This window comes from Bacillus rossius, chromosome 1 (assembly GCF_032445375.1).
Source record: "Bacillus rossius redtenbacheri isolate Brsri chromosome 1, Brsri_v3, whole genome shotgun sequence".
Classification (NCBI taxonomy): Eukaryota; Metazoa; Arthropoda; class Insecta; order Phasmatodea; family Bacillidae; genus Bacillus; species Bacillus rossius.
The window spans coordinates 190,870,223-190,897,220 of record NC_086330.1 but is presented as its reverse complement, the minus strand read 5'-3'; the positions used below and the strand labels follow the sequence as shown (position 1 = coordinate 190,897,220).

At 35.3% G+C, this 26,998-nt stretch overlaps 2 protein-coding genes across 11 annotated transcripts in view; both read right to left on the bottom strand.

Moving 5' to 3' along the window:
• The window catches only part of LOC134527168 (serum response factor-binding protein 1-like), a 127,790-nt gene that overhangs the window by 19,960 nt on the left and 80,832 nt on the right, over positions 1 to 26,998 (bottom strand). For 7 of the 10 annotated variants that reach the window (XR_010074111.1, XR_010074112.1, XM_063359566.1 and 4 more), the window contains one exon: positions 10,808 to 10,888. Coding sequence is in view for 7 of the 10 variants with exons in the window: in XM_063359566.1 (XP_063215636.1) it covers positions 10,808 to 10,888 (81 nt within the window). In the remaining 3 variants the exon portion in view is untranslated. Of the gene's footprint in view, positions 1 to 8,979; positions 10,251 to 10,807; positions 10,889 to 12,522; positions 23,444 to 26,998 lie in introns of those variants that run through there. The other 3 variants (XM_063359570.1, XM_063359569.1, XR_010074113.1) reach the window with 2 other exon arrangements.
• Positions 26,476 to 26,998, bottom strand: part of LOC134527170 (uncharacterized) — a 34,998-nt gene continuing 34,475 nt past the window's right edge. Inside the window, exon 2 of the mRNA XM_063359571.1 lies at positions 26,476 to 26,934. The gene's annotated coding sequence lies outside the window, so the exon portion shown is untranslated. The remainder of the gene's footprint in view (positions 26,935 to 26,998) is intronic.

The window sequence follows — 26,998 nt, the reverse complement described above, 5'->3', positions numbered from 1 at the left end:
GGCCTACACAAGGCACTGTATTCTGAATCAATTATTTTGGTGGCAGCTGCACTGGCAAACAAAGTTTTGATTACATTAAATTGTGTTTTTATGACTGCTTGAGTTTTTAAACTGCCTTTCGTTGTAAAACACGGAAGCCATATTGTTTCTGTGGTATTAAATTTTACCTCTAAGCCCAAAAGACTGGCATTGAGTGATATTTTGTGATTAGGACAACAGCAAGCTGTGGCTGATTTTTGAGTAAATTATACAAGTAATATACTTTTTATGGCTTGGTTAAGTGTGAAACACCTATCTAAGTGAGACTAAGTTTCTGCCAGACAGTACAAGCTAAAAATATATGAGTTGTAATATTTTTTTGGATACAAGTTATTTTAATGAGATCTTACGGATTTGGAGACAGAATAAAAGGGGTCATAATAATACACTTTCAAGATATATTTTTTTGAACTACAGGTCTGTTAAACAGGGACATATTTTATACATAATTATTTATAGAGATGTGTGCTGGTGTGTTTAACCTTTTTTTGAATTTGTTGAGTTGTAAAGTGGTTAGGCACATATAATATGAAGTTAACACATATACCATGTTTAACTTGCTTATAATATTGAGGAAATTATATCTGGGGTGTGATTTTTACCTGTACCTGTACCTGATTTTTACAGACTTGGTTAGGTTCACAGGTTGCTTGGCTATGAGCTCGGAAAATTAAACGAGCATTTTCAAGTTGGGCCTGAGTCTTGATATGTCTCTCTTGGGATAGTACTATTAAGCTGTATGCTGTGAATTGGGTTAGGTACAGGCTAAGATGAATCATAACTTTGATTGCTGCAGGTACCCTTGTACAAAAAGAGAGCTTTTGCCGGCTGATTGTCTGATTGTGAACATTAAGAAACCTCTCCATGTTTTTATTTTTTCATGGCATTTAATTGCATTAATTCTAGAGTGAGAAACATCCACATTATTCACAGAAACAACATAACATTCTATCATTTTAAACAACCATATGCCTTTTGGAGTATAATTTTTAAACAAATGTGCATGTAGTTAACACCTACTGAATTATACACTGGAAAATTGTACAACATTGAAACCATTGACAGCATACCTGAATCAGTCGTCACATGTGGTGAGGCCATTTTCATTCAAAATATGGTCTAGCTGTTAGACAGCTGGGGTATGATGAAAACAATTGCACAGATTTTCAGGCAGCGGTTTCAATTTGGTCCAAAACTGACGCTTTCATTTCATATCACCATAGCAACTTCAATTTATTTGCAATATTATTATTATTATTATTATGGTCACAAGAAAAAACCTCATAAATCTTATTATATCAACTGTGGTATCATACAGAAGAATGAAAAGTGTTATTTAAGAAGATGATTATTAGTTACATGAGAAATGTACTTTTTCAAAACTAAGAACTACCAAAGCACTTCTCACACATAACTGTACTTGAAACTTTTGTTTTTTGTCCCACTGTTTTTTTGAACAAGCTAATTAAATTAATGGCACATCTTTTGACCATATTGAATGAGTTTATATTAGTTTTCACAGCATTATAACTTTTTTAAAGACTGGTTCAACATATCAACACACTGTGTGTCCAAGTACATATAGTAAATTACCACATTGTAAGGTTCCTTTTTTTTTAAATGTTTCATTTGTATATTTGTACTAGCTGCCCGACCCGGCTTCGCACGGTTGTATTAATGGGGGGGGGAAATGAGACCAAATCTCTTATTTACAGTTATAATAAATGAAATAAAATGAAAATTAATTAATTTTGACAAAAACTTAATACAATGCTTTGTAATGTACCGAAGAAAAAACGAATAGCACCGATGGTTTCCCGAATCTCGAGCACGCAATGTTGTCATGGAGACGAAGTACCTACTGTTTCCCAGGCTTAAACACCAATCAACATTGATAATCAGTTTATTATTAATTATAAATTATTAAGACCATTAATTATATATATAAATATATTAAGATTTGGTTATTTGCAAATATATAAAATTCCTGGCTTATATCATGGTTCGCTGGGGAGAGCCATGGACTTGAGCACTAAGAACTGTTGGGACTGTAGAGGATGCAGAGGAGCGGTACGATTGGAGTGAGCTGCTGTGTAAAAAAAAACTAGAGTGAGCCACGGACTGAGCTGGACAGAGTGTTTGTTGGCTAAGCCACTAGCAAGTACATTCTTGAATCAGCAACAAGTGTGTTGGGTCAGCAAACAAGTGAAAGACGTGGGTCAGCCACTAGTGTGCTAGGAATCTGAAAGTGGTGAGTTTGAAGGCCGCAGGAGTGAGTACCCTCAGGACTCATCCGAGTTGAAGAGTGTGTTGCAGTAGTATAGGATGGACTGTGAGACTGCCGTATTGCCTGTATTGCTGCACCTAGGAAATTAATTTAGCAAGCTGTAGTCCGTCTATTACAGGTGTAAAGTGTTGTGTTAGTTATGCTCAAGAGAACTTACAGTTGAGCAGAACACTTTCTGTGAATATCATGTGTAAAAACAACCGAGTGAAATGATAAATGAAGAATGTTTACTGTCTATATCATGTTAGAAGTTATACAGCAAACAGATATAATAATGAATAGTTAGCGTATGTGTAATTAATATAAGTCAGTGTGTTTAACTAATGTGTACAAGCAGGAGACACAAACATGCACAATTCCCCTTAGCTAAAAAATTATAAAAATTAGTTAAAAATGAATAATTAGGGTGATGAATTATTAAAAAAAATTACTTATTTGCAAGATTTGTGCAAAGAAAACATAAAATTCCAATGATTCAATTCAGTAAAATTACTAATGAGGAAAATTATTTATTACTGAAATTACTTTGATAAAGGCTCAACCTTGTTACCATTACCAATTCTCTTTGGCTTCTACAATGAATGTAAAACTGTTAGATTAAAAAATGTTAATAAATTAAGTTTAAAGGGTTCTCAGAGATATTAAAGTTTCAAAATATTGCATGAAATTGCTCATTATATAGCTGGCAGATCAACTGGAACTTTGATTCAAGACCTCTGATGTTTGTGGTGATAATATGCAAATTTTTTATGGGGAAATCTCGACCCAAAGCAAAAATTTGAATTAATTATAGCCATATGCTGGAGAACGCATCATTGAGGATCTGGCAATGAACTAACTAGTCCCGCGGCTGGGCTCCAGAGGCCCCTCTGGAACTATGCATGGTTCACACCTTTCACATACATCAAAATTAAGGGGTTTTAATGAGCCCTTTATGGTTTTTAACTACTTCAGATATATGAGGGGGTTAGAATGAAAGTGAAGTCACTAATTTCAATATAATGAGTTTATTGGACTTTCACTTAATTTTTCATGTACTTCTTTTAATTATAAAGTGAGGTAAGTCAGAGCTCCATTTATTACTCAACAGATAGCAGCACTTGTTTTACTGCTGAACATGAGCTTTGATCTGTTCAGAGCAACAATGACGTAAGTCTGACTTACTCTATGCTCACACTAAACCTCTTGGAGAAGCAGGCAGCCCATAGAGGAAATAAGCACATCTGTGTTGGCAATATTGTTACCAACTTGCAAGGCGTTGTTTATATTGTGTTTAGTTTTGAATGAAAATGGAGTGCAGTGAAAGCAGTGATGAAGATTTGTATGACAATGATAAAGACGAGTATCTTCCAGATTCTTCTGCAGGTTTGTAATGAAATGTTTTACCGAATAATGTAAACAAAACTAATATAAGTCATTTTATGAACCTATAGAATATGTGTATCTGCTATATAATAATGTGTAATATTAAGGCACAAAAATCTATTTCTAACCACAGATGACTCTGAAAAGACTGACATTGCAGAGTATGTCCAGGATGTAATAGAAGATGTAGGAAATACCTCAGTTGCTGATGCGGCAGAGTATGTCCAGGATGTAATAGAAGATGTAGGAAATACCTCAGTTGCTGATGCGGGATTTTGCTCAACTGCTGATGTACGAAGCGAAGATAATCATGCAGCAACAATGCAAAATTTAGGTTAGTTAGAAAGACAAATTCTTTACGAATTGACTTCAGGTGGGTACATAATGATACTAGAATTCGTAAAACACTATTCAAATTGAAGTTAAACTGAGGGCGGTTTTCAACATAAACATTTAACACTGTTACCTGGGCTAGAGTTATGTTAACAGAAAAGATTTTTAAGAGACCTGCCTAATGAAGGGCTGTTAAACACTATCCATTCCACTCTATAGGTACAAAATATTTCAGTAAAATTTTGAATTCTCCACACTATTTTCTCTCTTTTTGTAGCAGATACTGTTTATTTTGTCTTGTATATAAACACATTATTATTGTGGTATTGTTATCCGAATAAATAAACAAATCCTATAAAAGTCTTCCTTTTTTCAGACATTTTTGGAGAAGACCAGAAGCAGAAAGCGTGAAAGGAAACCCAGTACCTATGTAGAAGCAAGCTGCTGCTAAAATGTTGAGAAATTCAGGCCAGGTGTACACGAATAAAAAACAGTACTAATGTTGAAGGTAAGAAGTTTATCAATGTTGACTGCCATTGTAGGAAAAGATGTGTTGAGACCTTTAGTGAAGAGGAAAGGAGGAGAATGTTTGAAAACTTTTGGAAGATGGGTGATTTTGGCAAACAAAATTCTTTTTTATGTGGGTTAGTCCATCGAGTACAAATAAAACAAATTAGACCACGAGATGGAAGTAGGAAACCTAGGGGTTGTTCACATGTATATCACTTCCAAAACAATTATAGCACCTCTGCTGTGTGCAAGAAGTTCTTTGTCAACACTTTTGGCATATCAGATGGGAGAGTGTTACGAGCAATACAGAAGATAAAGAATGACAAATCTCCAGGAGAAGATCAGAGAGGAAAACATGTCCCCCCAGTGTACAAGATATCAGATCATCGGAAACAGATTGCCATGGACCAAATCAAGAAGTTCCCAGCATATCCTGGCCACTACACCCGGAAGGACAATCCAAATAGATTTCTGAATCCCAAGCTGAATATCAGAAAAATGTATGAACTGTATACAAACTTTTGTAGGGAACAAGATTTTGAACCAGTAAAAGAACATTACTACAGGCACGTGTTCAGTACTGAATTTAACTTACATTTCCACAAACCACGAAAAGATACATGTATGACATGCGACAAATATCAACAATCGTTGAGTGTTGAAGATGACCCACAAAAGATAAATGTGTTACAGGTGAATCATGAACTCCATCTAAGAAGAGCAGAGAAAGCTCGATCTGCTTTACACGGGGATGCAGAGAAGTCTAAAATTGATTCTAGTATCTGTACACTTACCTTTGATCTTCAAAAAGCATTACCGTTCCCAAAACTTTCTGTTTCTGAAGCTTGCTACAGGCGGAATATGTATGTATACAACTTGGGAATACATAATGTAGGGACTGGAGAAGCTACAATGCATGTCTGGGATGAATCTATTGCCTCTCGTGGTTCACAGGAGATAGCAAGCTACCTTAGATGTTTTATTAAAACTACTGCTGCAAATAAAAAAAAAATTATACTTTTTAGTGATGCTTGTAACGGACAGAATCGTAACTTGAAGGTGGCTTTATCTTTAATGAAAATCACCCAAGAAGAAGACACAGCAGTGTCTATTATTGACCGTAAGTTTATGGTATCAGGACACTCTTTCTTGCCAAATGATGCTGATTTTGGACTCGTAGAAAAACAGGTAAAAACAGGCAAAAACAGCAACTATTTACATTCCTGAGCACAAACAGGACAAACAAATTTTCGGTAGTATAGATGCAAGTAGACGATTTTCTGTCTACAGAGTCCCTTGAGCGGTGAGTCACAAAGCGGAAAAAAAGTGTAGATGGTGAACCTGTAAATTGGTTAAAAATCCAGTGGCTGAGGTATGAGAATACAAAGCCATTTTCCATTCAGTACAAGTACACACTTCAAGAGGCGTTTGAGTTCTCAGAAATCAACGTGAAACCTTTAAAGAGTGGTCGTCCAAGGATGCTGCAATCAGTCACTTAAGACAAACTCTATAGTGAGCCAAGGGTTATTAACCACCTCAAGAAACGTGATATGCTTTATTTTTTGAAATACATACCTCCAGTGTGTAACAGGTACTTTCAAAACATCAAGTCGTCACAGATGGAGACACTATCAGAAGATGATCATGAATGATAGCTCAACAAGTGGCTATAAAACTCTATTTGTTTGTATTTTTATTGTGTTCTTCATGTGTTTTGCTGACAATTTATTTTTTAAATAAATAATATTTTTCACAATGACATACAAAACAAGACTGCTTTCAAAACATCGAGTTTGTATAAAAAGATTATCAAGAACGATAGCTAAACAGGATGGTTATTAAAAATGTTTTGTTTGTATTTTAAATGTGTTTTTCATGTGTTATGTTGACATTATTTTTTACTAGTATGGCATTTAAGATGTTTTCAACTGACATCCAAAACAAGATTGTTAGGAGTGACAGTAGCGTAAGTCAAAACAATAAAAGAAATGAAAGAGTAATTTCTGCTTATAAACATAAAATTAATGTCTGTTAGGTTCAGAATATTACATTTAAATGTATTTTTAACAATATGATTAATAATTTGAATGGTGTGTTTATTATAAATTTTTATATATTGTAAAATTTAAGGATATTAAAGGATGCTTAAGCAATAATAATTTAAAAAAAAAACTTTTCAAGGAAATTAAGGAGACATAATAATCTGATTGTCTGTGTGGCTGAACACAGTATTAGTAGGGCTGTAGTACGTTTGTGCATCTGTAATTTAAAAAACATCACACCAAACCTGTAGGATATTCAACTTAAAAATTCCCACAAATGTTTGTTTAAATTTTCTAGTGTTTAGTTAATTTACGTTGAACGGACAAGTTGAATGACACCAAACTGGGCTTGGACAAAGCTTACCACATTAATAGCAAACATTACTCATCATTAAATAAATTTAAATCAAGCATTGTAACACATTCTCACAGAATTTCAATTTCACAAAATTACTTTGGCAGTTGCTATATCACAAAAGTTAGACCACGAGCATTGCCTAAGGATTCATTGTTTATGAGCAGTTTTCATGAACCATCCTCCTCACTAACATCCAACAGAAAACCTGGTGACTGTCTTGTTGAAAACATACCCTTAAAATCTATCACAAAATCAGAAAGGAAAGTGATGATGTTGATACTAAAATTACCTCACTAGTGTGCCAAAATAACACAATCGTCTCATACAAACTGTTTTTGTTTAAATAAATACTGACAGCTAACTATTATTTATATAATGTTTCTTATATCATTGTTATATTCTAGATTATATACATGTCTATGACACTACAGACTCTATGCATATACATCTTCAGCAACAATTCAATTGTTTAGACCCCTCTAAGAGGAAATAATGATATATGTTGTTATCCCAACACTGCACCCTTCAGTACAGAATATTGTAATGTCAATTAATTGTATTTTAAAATTGATAATTTTTGAGATATTTGCAGTTTAATATTTATGTTGAGTTCTGGTCTCCTACTCCTGTTAAATATTTATCAGCGTATCAGCCACCCAATGAGAGAACATCATTTGAAACAATGTTGTAAGTTCAATAAGCTTAAATTAAGAACTTTTAAGTGTTTAAGTAATGATATTCGAAAAGATAATGTAAATGTTTTATACCTGCAACTAATCAGTGTTTTAGATTAGCAAATTTGCAGCACAAGGGCGGATAAATACTTTTATCTATCATGGCTAGGTAAATTAATTAAGGCAACTCCTTGTGGAATTGTAAGTAGGAATACCAGTGGAGAGAATAAAAACATGCAGTAAGTCTGTAACTGCAACCATGTTATTACTCATAGTTGTGAATGTAACTGATGCCAAAGCTTTAAAAAGTTTTACAAATGTAATTATATTGGTGTTCAAGAATTTTTGAAGCAAGGCTGCTTACATGTGTAACTGAGCAGCAATATTACTTTAAAAGAGAAATATTTAATTAGAATTTATAAAATACAGAAAGTCAGAACACTCGTGACCTCAGAGGTCCTAAGTTACGGAGATTGTTTTCTCTGACTGAACTAACTAGCCGGACATAAACGAAACCAAACAAACTTAAGAATATGTTTTGTGATAATTTGCACGTTTCACTGTAAATACGATGTATGTTGTAAATTGAGTGCAACAGATGAATTTGTGTTTAATTAATTTCTTAAGACATTTTCTATTGATCTGTGCCTGTCTTAACTACAATTTATTATCAAGAGACTTACTATTATGGATTAGGGGAATGTTATATGTATTTTATGAAAGGCTAATCAAAGTTCAAATATTCATTTATATGTCAGTGCCTGTTTTTATACACTTAATAACATATATTCCCATGCTAGATATTAAAGTGGAGAAATATCTAAGCTGTCATCTTTGTTTTTCTGATGAACAGAACATAAATTCATTTATAATTCAGTTCAATGCACTATGTTTATTATTTACAAGGTAACCTCTCAGTAACCCGATGAAGATGTATATAAATATCTAAGTGGAGCTTATATAACATACTAGTAATATATACACACAAAAAGGAGGAGTGTGCACACTGGACATTTTGGGCTACTACATTTTTTATTTAATAGTACTGCTTGTATCTGACTGTTTAAAGAGCAGAACAACCTTGGTGTAAGTAAGCTATATCAGCTTTAGGTTCGACAAACAAACCTAATCTAGTGGTCAAGCCTGAAAGAAGAAAACTTTCTGAGGTTAAACTTGAGAAAATTATTTTATGAAATATCTGGCAATCAGCCATGTGTTGAATTACTAGTATTCAGGCACATTTGCCCCTTATTAGGGCTGATTTTTAATTTTAATAATGAAAAGTAATCCATCTCATGATTTAAAAGCATTGATCAAAAATAATTGTTTTTAAAAACTATAAAACAGACATAACAAACATATTTTTAAGTATTTTTGATTGATTCATGTTGAGTCTAATAAACCCATGCGGGACTAATTTTCTTAACTCTTGGAACATTTCACTTCAGATCATGACTTGACTGAGGTGCTATTTTTTTGTTGTTATACCCTCATATTTAATTGTCACATAGTAGCATCTTAGTTGGCTGGATTGAATTTCTTGAACTATCAATAATAATAAAAATAGAACACACTAAAAAAAATCATGTTAGATTGATACAAAATAATAACTGAACATAGCCTAATTTTGGTAATTTGTGACATAGCATTCTCCTGCCCTATGATAATATTTTAACTAATTTGGATGATATTTTTGTGCATAGTTAATTTATACTCATGTTTATTTTAGTATGCATAGGCATTTCAAGTATTTTGATTGTGCTAAAATAAATATTATTTGTTCAGGTTAGGTTTCACATAAAGTTGAATGTAATATTTTTTATTATTCTTTCACTCTAATTTGTTTAGTCAGTTAAAATTAATATTTCTATTAATTAAGTTTCTACAATTTTAAAGCACACTATGGACAGTAAGATTGACGTTCTAGAACAACTTAGAAGATTGGAAAAGAAAGGAAGACCTACGCCACAAACTGTCGCCAGCAAGTTATTTTTCACGCATCAAGTTAGCGCACTGGAAAAACCCAGCACATGGACGCATGATTGCGCAGAAATAGACTGGAACTTTCGCTGGGTGCTGCCTCGCCAGCCAATCAGGGCGAGCCAAGCGGTAGTGTGATGTGCCCTTCCAGATTTCGTGGAATTAAATTTGTAAACAGAATTTCCCTAAATGGTCAGGTACAGAACACTGTGTTGTAATTGGTCAGTTGACTTACGAGATGCCTCCCTTTGTTCCTAACTTTGTAAAGAAAGTTAAATGTGTGGTGCAAGGAAGTTGTTGCTCGATGGTTGCCACGTGTGGTTGTGTCGTCAACAACTCATCAACAAAAGAACTCTAAGTTCTGACAAGAAACCAGATAAGTAAAAAAATTATTTGAGAAACAAGAAACTTTTCCAATTAACGAACTTTAATCACAGAACTGAACTGTGGTTGGTACTGTGTGTAAGATCAAGTTGTGTTTTTTTTTTAAGAAAGTAATAAACAAAGGAAGTTTGAAAACACTTTTAATTTCAAAATAAAAACTTTACCAAATAACTAACTTTGATTAAAAGACATAACTTAAAAACAATCTTTAAGTAACTACCTACAACAGTAAGTTTTAAAGTGTCTTGTTATTTTTCTGGGTTGTTTTGCCAGGCCACCTGGAATGTAACAAATTTTCAAAGAATTAAATCTGTTAGTTAGGCCACATCACTTCTCAAGTTGACATTTCACTAAAGGTAGTAAAAAAAATCAACAAAACTGAAAACTATGTGTGTGACATGGTGTATGTATATTTTATTGGCTTCACTTTAGTGTGTGGACACAAGTGCATAGGGAAATAACCAATGCTGAATGAGCAAAACAAAATACCACCTTATCCTGAATACATTGTAAAGCAAAATATATTTCACACTGAAAGATTGGTCTGACTCTGTTGCCAGTTACTGTAAAAAAACAATGGTCTTTGAAGTATAAGCTAATAATGATGTTATGTATTGTACATTTTAATAATTTCAAAAAAAAGTTGCAGGTACACAAACCCCTTAAACCCTAAGCAAACAACATAACTTTTGTTTTTGTGTTCAAGATTACTTAAATATTTATCTTTTTTTCTAGTCATACAGAGCACTAAACACAAGCATTGTGAATTTTTTTTTTTTTTTCATTTCATAAGTTATTTATGTTATATGCTATAATGTAGCACATATGTACTTACACATTCTGTCTTGCGTGCATGCTTTAAATATAGTCCTTGTCCAAGCAAAGCAAATTTTGTTATATCATCATCTTTGAAACCCTGCAAAAAAGATTGCTTTAAATAAGAAATTGCATTAATATCTTCAATTATATTTGTACAAAATTGCATTGCCATCATATTCACATAGAATAATTATTTACCAACTAAAGAACAAGAAAAGATGCAAATGCTGTTTGAAATATGCTGCTATTACTTCTGCACACTTCTGTCATAAGGCACATGATTTTATTGCCATACCAGTTATGTGTGCTGATATTATTATTATTATTATTATTATTATTATTATTATTATTATATTCACACAGCATATCATCTTGAGTTCAATTATCACTGTTCCTTACATACGTCAATAGAAACATGAAACATGTAAGGCAAGACAAATTATAAATCTCTGACACAAAATTAATAAACAAAAGTTTAAAAAACTGTAACTCGACTACGGAAAAAAACACTAAAAGGTAAGAAAAAAGGTAGGTGCTGTTTGAAATCATCATATTATCATCATCTTATTGAGTAAAACAAGTAATTTTATATGTTAGATATTCCTATTTATTTAGTTCTATTGAAATCCACTCTCACTTCCACATTAATAACATTATAGTTCAAATCAAATGCCGTAGTCGTATGTTGTCAACTACAAAAAGCAAGCTTTTTTTATACACAAGCATACATTTTAGTTTGTTATACAAAAATGGTAAATTAAATTTTAATGTTATATCAAATTGATAGAAGATTTTAATTATAAAAGATTGATCTTACTTGATAAGACTATAATAGTAATCAACACCTAACTTGTTTGTTTCTTACCTTTTGGTGCTTTTTCCGTAGTCGGGTTACAGTTTTGAAAAAAAAATTCTGTAGATAACACACGACTACGGCATTTGAAAGTGCAGCCAAGTGTTTATATGAGACACTGTCAGCAAGCCTCGCAGTTAGGGCGGAGTCAGGACACAGACTCAAATGGAACACAGGATTTTAATTCATTAGTTTCACGGGCACAGCAGATTGTTACCACTAATCTAGAGGTGTTACAACGGTTGGATAATACCGGAAGACATATTACGTGAGCATTCCTCGGTAAACTTGTTTCTCAGGGATTAGACCCAGCACAGGCGAGTGACAGAGAACTCAACACACAGTATGATGACGTTCTTACTGAGGTAGGTTCAGGAAATTCATTTGGAGAGAACAACGATACAAACGCAGAAAACACGAGGAGCACACACTTAGACACACACATACGGCACAACAACCAGTCAAGGTATTTCTAGTCACAGATACCTATAGATACATTCAAGGGCACCATGTTCGAAGATATAGAAGAGTTTCTTCACAACTATGACACAATTGGCAAAATAAATGAATGAACAGACCAGGACCGACAGCAGCGGTTAGGCCTATACTTACGGGGTAAAACCAACAGGGCGTATGAAAACTTGCAGGCAGAACAGGAGCCAAACAGGACATGGCAACAGACGGTGGAAAGATTGAAAACTTTGTTTACGTCGCCAGACAAAAATAACGAATGTAGACAAGAACTGTTCTCTCGAAGACAACAGACCGACAAGAGCAGTATTCTGCATGTACAAAATCTTGGATATCTTGCAAACTGCTATAAGGTGATCATGAAGGACACTATAAGGTGAACATGAAGGAAGAAGAAATTTGAGATATTTTGTGGAATTCATTATTACCATCTGTTGTAGACAAACTGATCTTGCAAGACATTCGTACATTAGACGACATGAAGGCATGTTTGAGAAAAAACAGAAGTGGGAAATAGCAAATACAAAGCCAATATCGAACACAGCTCATACTACGGAGTTCTCAGAAAAAGAAATAAATCATCTGAAAGAAGAACTACGTAATCTAAAAATCGACAAAGTCAGTCTGAAACGGAACACACAGTGAGACACACACGTAAAAACATAAGCATGCCAAAGCAGAGGCCCGCAGAGGAAAGAGTCAGAGGTAGAACATTCAGTACAGGTAGGTCGGTATTCAGAAGCTAACCGCCCCAGTCTCTCATAATAACAGTTGCGCACAGTGACAGCACACCCGAGACAATACGCAACAGACGCATTACAGGCAGTCGCGGAGGCGATACGATAGCGAGAGTCCCAGAAAAGAGAAGCGTGCGAATTATGAAAAAAGGCGCAAAATACACGAAGAACTGAAAGGAGAAAGGAAGAGACAAACAAGAAGACGTTTGATGGACGAAGACGATACAAAGACAGACAATGGAGGAGTATAAATAGAGGTTATAGAAGTGAGAATGGAGATAGAAATTGGGGAAATAGTAAATACACAAATAACGACAGGTCATACGAACACCACTCAAAAAACGAGCATGGCAGGGAGTGAAAAGAGTGATTTCCACACTCCCAAAGCAAAAGCAAACTAACGGAAATTGATCGCAAACAAAAAGTAGCTATGCTCAAATTAGCAGGTAAAATGCTACGCCTGACAATAAATGTATTTCCCTGTATAGTAATCAATATAAAGTAATGATGAAACAGACGCCCAAAAGAATGGCACATGAAGAGCCTGTAAGTGAAATAACATTTTCAAGAACCCTAACGTTACATAAAAAGCAAAACTATGTACGAGAAACAGGAATAATTCCAGAATACAAGAAAAACCAATAAATTAATGGGCAAGCTCAAATGGAAAATATTGAGCAAGAAAAAACCCAAGAGTCATAACAAGATGGCAGAACGATTTCATCAAAGAACGAGAAACCAGCACCGAGTGTACATATAAAAAGACACCGCAAATCCCAGGATACATGTGCAATGTGTTTTTACACAGGTAATCATTTAATCAAAACCCATTATTTCCCACTGAAGATTTCTAGTGGCATACAAATGTGTCGCAAAGGTTCAAGGAATTCCAACGTAAGCTTGGCTTACAAAACAAACACCTGACGTCGAAACGGAGAGAGCTCGGCGTGCATAGGAAAGGCCGCAGCGAACCCGATGACACAGCGACATCAGACACGGCGCACCTCAGAACGCGAACCACAGCAAGAGGGGAGGTAACAAGTCAGAAGAACAAGGTCGTAGCGAGAAGGGGAGAAAATCAGCTGGCCATATACGGGAACAACAAAATGAAACACGAAGAATGCCTAAGGTTGTTGTCAAACTAAGAGACGCAACTAGGATTGCACTGATAGACACCGGTAGTATGCGTAGTTGCATCACACCCACTATAGTCACGAGCCAAATAATGGAACCATTGAAAGAAAACATTACACTCGTAGGAGCTACAGAATCACTTCCGACCCCCACACACCAGGTTAAATTAACATTTATTATACAAGGACATTCATAAACACATACATTTCTAGTAATCAAAAACCTAAGTTTAGATATAATCCTTGTGACTTTCTTAAGCAGTACAACATGGTACCATTTATGAAGGAAGGAATAATTGTAATGGAAACAGCAAAATCCCAGAAACTGATTCAAATACAGATGGTAAATGAGGACCCACAAACATATGTGGGTTCGTTAAAAAAATGCATTCGTAGAGCAGAAGAAATTCAGGTAGAACAAGCGAAGTCACCATACGAAGGTATCAATAAAAAGCTATCGCAGCAGGAACAAGTGAAGTTAAGGCAGATCATAAAAGAAAATGAAGATCACTTTGCATACAAAATTCAAGATATAACAGAAACAAAACATTATCAAATAAAAATTGATTTAATAACAGGCAAACCAATCCACACAAGACCATATAGAATTGCACCAAAAGTTAGAGATGCGTTAGTAACACAGGTGCAGCAAATGGAGGCAGTTGGAATTATTGAGCGGTCGGACAGTGCTTACGCAGCACCACCATTTGTGATACAAAAGAAAAGTGGCGGAATACGCTTTCTCACAGATTTTCACCTTCTAAATAAATTGGTCAACAAAATGTCGTACCCTACATCACGAACAGACAATATACTTCAGGCATTACAAAATTCACGATACATCACATCGCTAGACCTATTTTCAGGATTTTATACCATACCTGTACGGAAGGAAAATAAGTAAGCCTTCACTATTGACAAAATAGGGCTTAACCACTATAACAGGATGCCAATGGGGCTTTCGAACTCACCAGTTATTACAAAGAGTTTATTGATATTTTATTAGAACCAATTAGATGGCACTCCGTGATAGCATATGCGGACAATATTTTTGCAATGTGGGACACGTTCGATGAACACCTACAAAATTTGCAGGATATATTCAACATACGAGTTTTAAGTAAACATTAATCCTGCCAAATGGAAATTTGCGCAGGATGAAATAAAAATATTGGGACATTGTACAACACTGTACGGAATCAAACCAGATACAGACAAGGTGGAAGCCATTAAGCATATGACACAGCCAAAAAACATTAAAAACAGCTGCTGTCATTTCTGGGTATGACTTCGTATTTGAGGAGGTATATAAAAAACTATGCAACTGTAGCAGAGCCACTAATAGAGATTACAAAAATGCAAGTGCACCTCCAATGGGGGGTACAGCAGCAAACTGCCTTCAAACAAAACAGGCAGTCTCAGCCGTACCACTTTTAGAAAAATTTGTTGAAACCAGAGAAACTATTTTAGCATGTGACGCATCACAAACGGCGATAGGAGCAACCTTAATGCAAAAGGATGAACACGGAAAACGTCGCATTATAGCATTTGCGTCTACGAAACTTACACCAAGTGAAACTCACCATTCAACAACAGAACACGAACTAGGCACAATAAAATACTTCTGCCATCTGTTTAAGCAATATCTATATGGCAGACATTTTACTATTGAGACAGACCATGCTAGTCTGATATACTTAAGAAGCATGACAGAACATCATAAGCGGATACAAAAATTTGTCACATCAGTTGCGGAGTTTGATTTCAAAGCAAAAATAGTTAAAGGCGTGAATAATAAAATTCCAGACGCACTATCACGTGTGCCAACAACGGACGAAAAGATGTGTGGGAAATAAGGAATATATAGTAATACCTGGCCATGGACAATCCAAATCAATTTTTCATTCTCTTGTAGATGCATTATTCCTGGACGAAAACAAAGAAAGTGAGATACATACCACTATTGCTAAATATTTTCACAGAAACTGCAATGACTACAAAACGTTTACGAAAATCTAGGTAACCCCACCTTGAACAAAGAAAAAGTTCTACAAACAAACATGAGTAAGGACTATGTATTAACAGAACCTATATTACAGGCAGCTAAGGAAATCTATCAAACACATATTAAGGTAATCAATACCAAAACGGGCCAGGAAGATAAATTTGAAACACCAAAACCCATTCAAAACATTGTGTTGCTTAAACACAACAAAAACAGTATATACCGTATTTACTCGCATATAGGTCGCCATCGCAGATAGATCGCACCCATAATTTGAGGTCTTGAATTTGGTAGTTAAGATTCCCCCCATATAGGTCGCACCGGTAATTTATTACACATACGCATTGCACCACAGTAAAAAAAAATTAAAAAAAGTGCCGCAAATTGATGGAAATTCACCGTCAATAGCGCGCTGTGCGCAGAGAAAGGTCATTGTACTCGATCAGCTGCTGTTACGGCGTGCCGGCTGGCTCTCTTTGTACACTGAGCTGCGCATGCGCAGTATAACTCACTCAACGCTCCGCCCAGACTCGTGACCTTCCATCAGCAGCCAGCCAATAGATGCGAGCTTAACGGAAAAAAATATAAGCTCCACCTCCCGTGTACCAGTTTGGTCAAGTTCTAATACCAGTTTATTGGTATACACACCAGTTTTCTCGCTGCCGTGACATGTTCAAGTTTACGTTCATCTTGATGTCTTGATACCAATAATTAATTAATTACGATCCCCAGAAATAAATTGTTTGTTTAAAAAATATGCGTCAACTATACAATACTTCCGAAATTATAAAATACGTATAAAACAGTTACCAAGACTCCTCATTTTATCTTGTGAAGTTTGTCTCGTACCAGTATTTCGGCTAAGTTGTGACATAAATACAGTATCAGAACTTAACAATCATAGTGCGCTTGCAAATGTACAAAAACTATGTCCCGTGGGATTTTTGATGATACAAGCATGGGAGTGGTATTAATCTCTTCGTTATAACATGGAGAATCAGTATTTGTATGGTGGACAGGAGACACTAGTGGCAGATTAATCTTATACACAAAAAACAAAATGGCAGCCACTCTGCCGTACATGGTATTGGTTTTTCATGTTTAGCTCGCAAAATACAATATTTACGACAAAGCGACTTCTTACAAAAATTATTCAGTATTAAATTATACACAAAACATGTTCTTAGGGTATTTTGTGTACGGCTGACCACTAACACAGAAATTCGGCTTTTAAATGAATAATTTATGATTTGGTTTTCCAAAAAGTACACAGTGTTTTTTTCTTTAAAGAAAAAATACTAACTTTTTCAAATTAATTACATTATCTAAAACATAAGTAGACTTCAAAGTTTACAAAAATATCTAACATACGTCTACTGCATTTTACTAAAGCAAGGTTTATCAAATAAAATCTACATTCTAAATCTCGTCATCACTTTCTATAGTTGATTCATTGCATTCATCTATGTCTTCTGTATCCTTAGAGTTTCCATATAGTTCTGGATCGCCTTCACATGTACACATTTCTGTGCACTTTAGTCCATACGTGAGACAGGTGCATGGTGGACAACAGCGACGTAGGGGGCAAGTGTAACTACAAAGCTCTGCCATAAGGTCTGGAACACAAGGCAAGGTGCACACGATTGGTTCAATCGTTCCTCCAACGTACGTCCATCCGAAGCTGAGTGGTGACGGTATGACTGGGTTTTGTTTGATATCTTGATTCCACTCAAGTGCCTGAAGATGAGCTCTTAACAGTGCTGGAGTTAGAGCAGCTTTTGTTGGTGGAAGATTTTCATCTTGACGTTGTTTTTTTGTGAAAATCCACCATCGCACATCTCCAATCTCAGTCATTGTAGTTTTTGGAATATATAATTGACAAATAAATGACTCCAAAGCGTTTCTGACATCATCTGGAAGAGTGGGTGTTGTACCAAGCTTTGCTAGGGCCTCTAGTAGGTCATCGTTAATGAAATTAAATGCTTTCCACCACTTAAGCTTCCCTTTATTGGCAAATGACCCAGTGACATCTGAACCTGATAAGGCATGAAGTCCAGGGAGAGCAGCAGACTTGAGTAATCCCAATGACCCTGGCCAAGGAAAATTCCAAATTGTAATGTCATTTGAGGAAATCGCCTTAAGGCTAAAACCAGAACATCCTTATCTGGCGAATAAACGTGCGTTGTTCTGTATCCATGTTGTGATACGTATACTCCGTGAAGTATGATTTTTGTATCTGCTTCTTCCTGTGTGGTCCGAAGGCTTGAAACATCTGTTCCATCTGATGATGCAGCTTGATCCCTCCAACTAACTATATATGTCTTGTTATTGCTCACTCCCCATTGTAATATGTGACTAGATAGGAACTCTGTTAGCTCATCTTTGTTTTTATTATGAGCAAGCAAATTCTTCATTGAAGTTTTGCTAACTATCATTCCAGGCGTTATTTTGTAACGGATGGGATCATGCTCAGTTGCCGAATACATCTCATTTAATTTTTTAATGAATTGTCCTTATACATGTCAAACACAATATGTACTGAATTATAGGCATTGAATTTTTTACCAATCCACTCGCTTAAGTGCAATCCTAGATCGTGACACGTTTTTACTGTGTTAGGCTTATTGTAAGTGGGCAGTAGAGCCATTCCATCAAATATAGCCGCGATTTTGTCCGATCCTTGTTAGTCTTCTTTTGGATGTGATAGTGGTGAACTTCTATCAATCTGTTCTTCATTTGAGGGCAATGACTCCAAAATCGCTGCAAGATTTGATTTGTTGGAACAATGATCCATTTTCCCATCACAAGCAAACAATTATTTTGGGAGGGGTGAAAATTCGTAGTTGCTCATATTGAACTTTATGTCAATATCATCTCTGCTTCGAGATGCTATCAATAGCCTAGACATAAGTGAGAGATCTCTTTTCATATATACTATTTTGTCTTTAAGGACAACTTCAACCTTTTTCGCTGATGCTTTACAAGTTTTTGTGGGATATTTCTTCATTGGAGACCAAAATTGTGTTTTGTTGCTATTTACACACTCTGCCATAAAAGATTCCTCTAACTTTTGACCCACTTCTTCTATGTTACTTACAAAATCTTACACATCTTCCGGGAACACGCTTTGAGTAAGAATGTGGGTGAGTTGTTGGTTTTTACACTGAAAAGGGTTGGTAGAATTTATAAATGCATCTTTGAGTTTCAATACATTGCGATCCTGGCGTTTTTGGGCAGTATCTAGAAGCCCATGGTGTTTTGTCTGTCCACCAGTTTTCATCCCAAGCAATATTTCTGTCTCATTTGAAATTCTGTTCAGTTAGGGATTTACAAGGAAGAAACTATTTCTGGCATTATAATTTTGTGTAATACCTACCAGTCCTCCTTTCACTTATAATTTACAGTTTTGGTGCTCTAAAGCTTCATCTGCACCTAGGGCACAGAATGGTACAACATTACGATTGACAACCCATTTTCCCTCTATGAAGTTTTTCCAGATATCTGGATCTGTTGATTGTAATCTATACATCTCAGCAAGATACAGTGAAATCATCCTTGCATAATTTAGTCTATTTAGAGCAAAGAAATACTTCAGAAAGTCATGAAGAGCAGCCAGGCTGAGATTTCAATAAGATGTTCTAACAGATCTGATAAAGCACAACATAGACTGTACCATATCCACACATGAACATGCCATCTTGAAGACCGGTTCCACTGATTTCCTACAACTCACAAATCTTTTTATTTCTTCAAGTATCCTATTTTCTTTAATGAAAGACATTACCGCATCATGTTTTTGTTTAATATTGGTTTCATTGTGAGATTGTAAACTTACTGCCAGTTCATCCAGTAGAGGCTGTAACAATGTAATTTTTCCCGGTCGTTCTTTGTCAAATTCTTCTAGAAGAAGAATATTTAATGTGGTTGCAGTTGTTAAATGGGCTTCAATAGCTCTCCTTACATGTCTTCCCTCCAGTATTTGTTTCATAGTCACTGAGGAGTACAAATCACATTCCACCCACAGCTCTGGTATTCCACCAATTGTTCTAAGTTGAGCTATGATTATGTGCAGTTCTCCAGGCTTCAATATCCATTTGCCCTTGCAATCTTCTTTTGCCATTTCAAACTGCTTTAAAGGTTTATAAATTGCCATGTCAGCAGTAACAACGACTTTGTTTGTCGTTTTATTCACATATATGTTTAGTTTTTCAAGCAGCCTCATAACTGTTAACTGAACAGAACTATTGGTTGGAGGCTCTGGAATTACTGGCAGCAATGAAACTCTGGAAACACATTTAACATCTCCTAAATAGCTGTTATACCCTATCCATGTGGCAGAGTATATAGATATATCATTACCATTCAATATGGATCTTCGTAACAGGAACCAAACACTGTCAAAACATATTGCTTTTTTAAGTAATTCACCATATTTTTGGACAATGTTGGAAATGACTGGTTCTGGACAACATGTATTCCAGTTCGCAGGTTTTGTACAATACAGTATTTTTGGTAAGGCATCTTCAAGATTTGGTAATGGCAAATTATTTGATGAGGCCAATGATATTGGAGCATGCCGATCTGACTCTTTTACATCTTGGTAAACAGCTACAGCTGTCTCATGAAATGTCTTTCTTCCATAAATGGTGTCTTCACAAAAGTCAATATTGTCCATAGAACAATGTATAAACCTGTCAGTAACCAAATCTGGTGGTATGTATACGCCATCATTGCTAATAATTAGAGACATGCAAAAGGTGTGTTTATTTTGTGATGAAAAGTGGTGTTATTTTTACCTAAAAGCGGGTTTATTTTTTTTTTAATTTTTGCGATTTCAAGTATAAGAAATATGAAGAGAACATTGTAATATAATTGCACCATCAGTTGAAACATTATAAATTAAAATTACACAAATATAGGTTAAAAAGACACAAGTTTAAGAACTCAGATTCTAAATTAAGTCAACCCAATAATTTCAGAAGCAAAGTACTTTGACACAACGTTTAACTTTCAAATGAAATAATAGCCATTGTAGCTAAATTTTCTTATTTCAAATTAGTTCTCTTGTCAGTGAGAACATTATTGTATTGTAACAAGAAGCATTCCGAATCAACGTTTGCACACAACATCCACACTGCTTCCAGGCACCTGTCAGAAAATTCAGGTTGTGAAAGTTTTACAACTTGAAGTGCCTTCACTACATCCACACTACTTTCCTTCATTTGTTTCTCAACTATCTGTTTCAACTCTCCAAAACCGGTGATCAGCTCCTGGCGGTCCATTTCTTTCAGAGTAGAAACGTTACACAACTTAGCAAGCAAAATAGGGATCATGTCTGAAATCAAAATATTTTTTTGGATCAAAGGCAGTTAAGGGTTTTCAAAGTCAAGTCTGCTTGGATCTGTTTTCTATCACAAACTACAGTTTTTATAAAATAGTTGCACTGTATACAACATTTTTAAACGAAAATTATCATTCTTAAAAATAAAACGTAATTGTTAAGTCTGTTTACAGTATAAGAGAACAAATTAAAACAGTTTGCATAGTCCATAGTAGATGCAAGATGAACAGTTGAGCGTAATTTATAATTTGCTTCGCGACACAAGCGCTGTAATGCACAAAATATCCAACAAAATGGCTGTACATTACTCTTTGACTCTGTAAACATGCCTTCGAGAGAACGTGAGCGTATTAGTGCACGAGTGCAGTTCGCCAAGAACGCGTCGTATCAAATAAATAATAAAACGTAAACATTGGCAAGTGTAGTCTTTACGTTGATGGTGTTATCAGTGGTGACAACGGCTGTTTATTTTTTTTTTTAAGTTACCAAACGGCGGGAAAGTGTGGTTATTCGTGGTAAACAGACGTATTTCGCACAAAAAATTCAAGGTATCAGAAATTATGTAAAAGTGAGGTTATTCGTGTTAAACTTACAAATTTCGCGTAAAAATTCGTTTTATCGTAAATGCGAAATTTGCATGTCCCTACTAATAATCCTATTAACCACACTTCTTGCAATATCTGTTTCAATTCTCAGGACTCTTGAGTAATCAATACAGCAACCAATGTTATACATGAGTTTGATCAAAGACTGACTTTGTGTTGTATTATGAATAGTTAATCCACAAGCCACCTGAAGAGATAGTTCTCGACTGTGATGGAAACTTAAAGATGTTTTGTTTTCTACTTGTCTTCGAGAAACACAGTTTGACATGAGCGTCTGTGACATATTGCTTGCTCGTCTCTGTACATCTTCGTTCTTTGATATTTTATTTTCATTAATGGTATTTTTCCCTGCGATACACCATTTAAAGAACATTTCAATTTCTTGTGGAACAATTTCTGTGAGACTTTCTGGAATAATACCATCAAATGTCCATGATTTTGCTTTAAAAATGTGTTTTCTTATAATGCTTGCAGATTCAAGCAATACATTCAATTCTCTCATCATTTCATCGCCACAACTTTCCGCTTCAGCAATCAGTTTGTCTCTAGTACAGTTCACTGAAACTCTTTGCGGCTTGTTAGCCTGGTTTGGACGAGAGAATTCACTGTCTTTGTCTGATAGTTCTGTTTCAATGAAAACTTTAAGTTGTTTGTGTGTCATAGCATTACGCTGTACATTGTTTGAAGAACAAATATTTAAATACGTTTCTTCCAGGACATCCATTCCAAATATTTTTCCTGAAGATATTTTTCCTGCTCCAATATTTATTTATAAACTCTACACATGCTGCCATTGAAGCAACATACTTAATCTGTTGATTTGTGTCCGTATTCTTCGGTCGAAGGATGTTAGTGACATTTTTTGCCCAGCATTTAGGGTGGTACATCACGTCAATTGCATGAGCGTCATTTGGGTCTACAGCTTCGCTAAGCCGTACTCGTAAAATGTCATCATTATTTAGTTCAACAGCATGGCGCAAGTTTTTCCCAGCAGTATTAGTAGATTTTTTTCTTATTTTAAGTCTTCTAGAACCTCGCTTGTCACAAAAAAATACTGTTCTTTTATATAGTTCCTTGTTTGAGATCTTGTTAATTTGATAGAAAAACTTTCAGAGATTGATGCACATGCCTCTTGCAATGGCTCATTTAATCTTTCCTCGTATTTCTTTCTTAAAAGTCCAATATGCTTTTTATGGGTTATACGTTGATAACACGAACTATGCCATGCAATCTTTTGTGTTCTCATAGAATCAACACTAAAATCATCATCAAACTGGTTTACTATATTTTCGCATTGTTCATCACCATAACATTGTATTTCACCTATGCAATCCACAAGTTTCCTGTCAGTTTCACTAGATGGATGAGATAAGTACTAGTTTTTCAGATGATGACGAGGTACAGAGGACTCAACTAGGATTATTTATTGTCTTCCTCTTCTTTGCCAAACTACAATGATATGCAGCATCCATTATTACGTTTTTTTCTGGTTACTTCTCCAAGTTATCTGTAACAAAAATAGATTTTATATTAGCTTAATATTGAATGCATACAAATTTTAAATGCATACATAACATGCACAAAGTTACAGAAAGCTGATATTGGCGAGTAATACTGGAGATTTCTAGCATCTGAGTGAATTATTCATTTAAAAGCTAAATTTCTATGTTAAAGGTCAGTCGTACACAAAATACCCTAAGAACATGTTTTGTGTATGATTTAATACTGAATACTTTTTGTAAGAAGAAACTTTGTCATAAATATTGTATTTTACGAGCTAAACATGAAAAACAAATACCGTGTACAGTAGAGTGGCTGCCATTTTGTTTTTTGAGTATAAGATTAATCTGCCACTAGTGTCTACTGTCCACCATCCAAATACTTATTCTCCATGTTATAACTAAGGGATTGATACTACTCCCATGCTTGTATCATCAAAAATCCCACGGATGTACACTTGCAAGCCGACTATCAGCCACATTTATACATTTGTGAGTTTACGTTTTTCCCTCATGCATTTTAGATTGTCTCCTGCTATAATTACTTGGACTTTTACACGCCTAGGCTTAAATTATTACATGTTTAGAAATAAAATCAACTTTTCATGTTATAAAATATGTATATTTTGCGATTTAAAATGTTCATTGCTGACTATAAACGTTATGTTTTTCACGGTGTTTTTAGGCCTACTAGCTAATCTTATCTACTCTTAAAGTACCCACGGTATTTTCTGGTTGTTTATGGTTGTTACGTGACATAAATAGTGGGATGGATTCGATTTTTGAGATGTAATTTGCGTGAAAGTATTGTATTGGACTAAATGGGAACTAAACGGGACCTGAAGAATATAGTGCAAATAACGGGAAAACGTAAATAACGGTAACGTAAATAAGGGGTTTCGCTGTATGTGTAGATTGTAAATAAGTTTGCCTATACCTATATAAACTTCTTTTTCGCATTTTAAAGCAAAATATTGCAAAAAAAATTCCTTAAAAAATTATTTTAAATTTTTTCTTCACATATAGGTCGCACTTCATTTTTTCCCCATTAATCTGGTAAAATTTCCGCGACCTATATGCGAGTAAATACGGTACATATACGATACAGTTGTGTTGAAGTCTAGGTATGAGTATTGAACAGGATGAAGAGTTACTATTTTCTATTAACGACAATGTACACACATCACCTTTTCAAGGGGGACTATAGTGAGGACCCCACATTCAAAAGTTAAAATTGGCCCTCAAGGACCCGGATCACGCGGAGGAGAAATATAAAAAGCTAGGCATTATGGTATGAAAAAGAATGGGGAAATATTCTATAAATTGAATTCACAAGGAGGAGAAATTCATTTGACACTAGTACCAGAGAATTTTCAACGGGAAATTATTCAAGCACACCATGATTCTCTATTAGAGGCAGCCATTTTTGCATATTTAAGACATGAAAATTTGCCAAGTACACTATTGGGGTACCATGAGTAAAGGGATCGTCCATTAATCACGTGAGGCTCGAAAAGGTGGGGGGGGGGGGGGGGGGGGGGGGGGTGGTTCGGAAAAATCACGAAATATCACAAGGGGAGAGGAGGGGTATAGAGAGATATCACGTGTATTAATTTTTTCACGCGATTTCTACTAAACCGAAAAGCGACGCGTGACCTTGACTCGCCGTAGCCAGGCAACAATATCACCGCCCGGCTCGGCTTGCCAGTCGCCAGTAAGACAGTGATTTTGGCGCCGAATATACATGCTGTGCTTAATTTTCCAGAATTAAATTATATTATACCTATATTTAAATATAATATTGTGAAATTTTTAAAAATATTTTGTACCGAAAAAATACACGTGATTTTTTTTTTTTGGGGGGGGGGGGAGTCTAAAACCTCACCACAAATCACTAGGGGGGAGGGGGGGTTAAAAATTTGCTAAAAAAAACATCACGTGATTAATGGACGACCCCAAAGACGTAACAAAATATGTAAAATCATGTGAAGTTTGTCAGAGCCAAACAAGGGCGCGAAAAACAGTCAGGCCATTTACAACCAATTGAGCCACTGCCGATATTAAGACAATGGGCACTGGATGCCAAAGGCCCACTACCGAGTACAAGAAATGGCAACAAATATATTCTTGTCATGTCAAGATTCGTAGTTGCTAAGACTGTACCAAGAATCGACGCCGAGACCAGCGCAGAATTTATCCAAGACATCATTTTATGTTTTGGGTGTCTAGACAGGCTGCTGATGGACAGTAGAACATCATTTAATAACACATTAGTAACAAAACTCTAACAAAAACTGCAGATCAAGAAGCTCCAGACAACAAGTATTAATACGTGTTGCAATGGATTGGTGTAATTGAAGAGCAATTGACTATATGGGAGGCGGAAGACCCCCGCAGCTGGGATGAATACCTCCAATAGATAATATTTAACTATAACACGACAGTTAATTCCAGCAACAAATATACACCCTTTTTCCTAGTACACGGGGTTGAGGCCATGAACCATCACATGCTGTGCTTGGGAAATTTCTACATAGATCATCGGATTGGAAAAAACCCTTACGCTGTGATAGGAATCAGGCCAAAACAAATATTATGCACAGTCAGAAAACACAGAAAATCAGGTTCAATAAAAAATTTAAAGCAAGCACATACAAGGAAGGAGACTCGGTTTGGCTTAGACGCAAGCTTCAACATAAGTCATTATCATTTTAATATGTAGGTCCTTTTAAGGTAAGTAGGGTTTTAGGTCCAGCAACAGTCGTGCTGCGAATGAAAAAATTTAGGAAAATGATCAATGATTCGGTGTCAACACGTAATCTGAAGCGAGCATATATAAAAATAATTTAGTATTAAGGTAAAGCAATGTTCAGACGTAAGTCCTAGTGATAAGAATGATGATATTAATTAGTGTTACACATCAGTAATGACAGTAAACCTAAGTTCTGCTATCATTTAGTTACACTTCACTCTCTCTTGATGACTTGTGTAACGGGTGGATCTTTTAGTTTGAAAAGGCAAAATAATGATTTTGTCTAGATATAAGTACCTCTATGTTTATTTAACTTTGGTTATTTTCACATTAAAATAATATTTGATAAACTGATTGACAAATATATGAAAATTATTGGATTATATTAACATACATTTAAAATTACATTATCTAAAGAATAGGCCGGCCCTAATTAGAAAATTACCCTTAATCATTTGATACAATTAAAATAAAATCAGCAACAATAAACAGGTTAATTATTAACAATAGCAGACTTAGAGCGATTAAAGTTCCGAAAAAAAAATTTCTGGAGTTCCGATACTTTCAACGTCGTGATTTAATGTTATTCTGAAGATATATAAAATAAACTGAAGGACTGGAGGTTTGACGATTGCTGGCCGAAGTTCAGCTGCTAACGAGGCGCCAGGGCGCCTTAGTCGTCCTGCTTTCTGGAGGAATGACTCGAGGGTGGAGTGGTCAGGTCCGCATCCGGCCCTTGGACCCTGTCTGTGAACAGGTCCAAAACAAACATTTTCAGAACTGGCTCACAGACAGTTAGCAAAATAGGCAG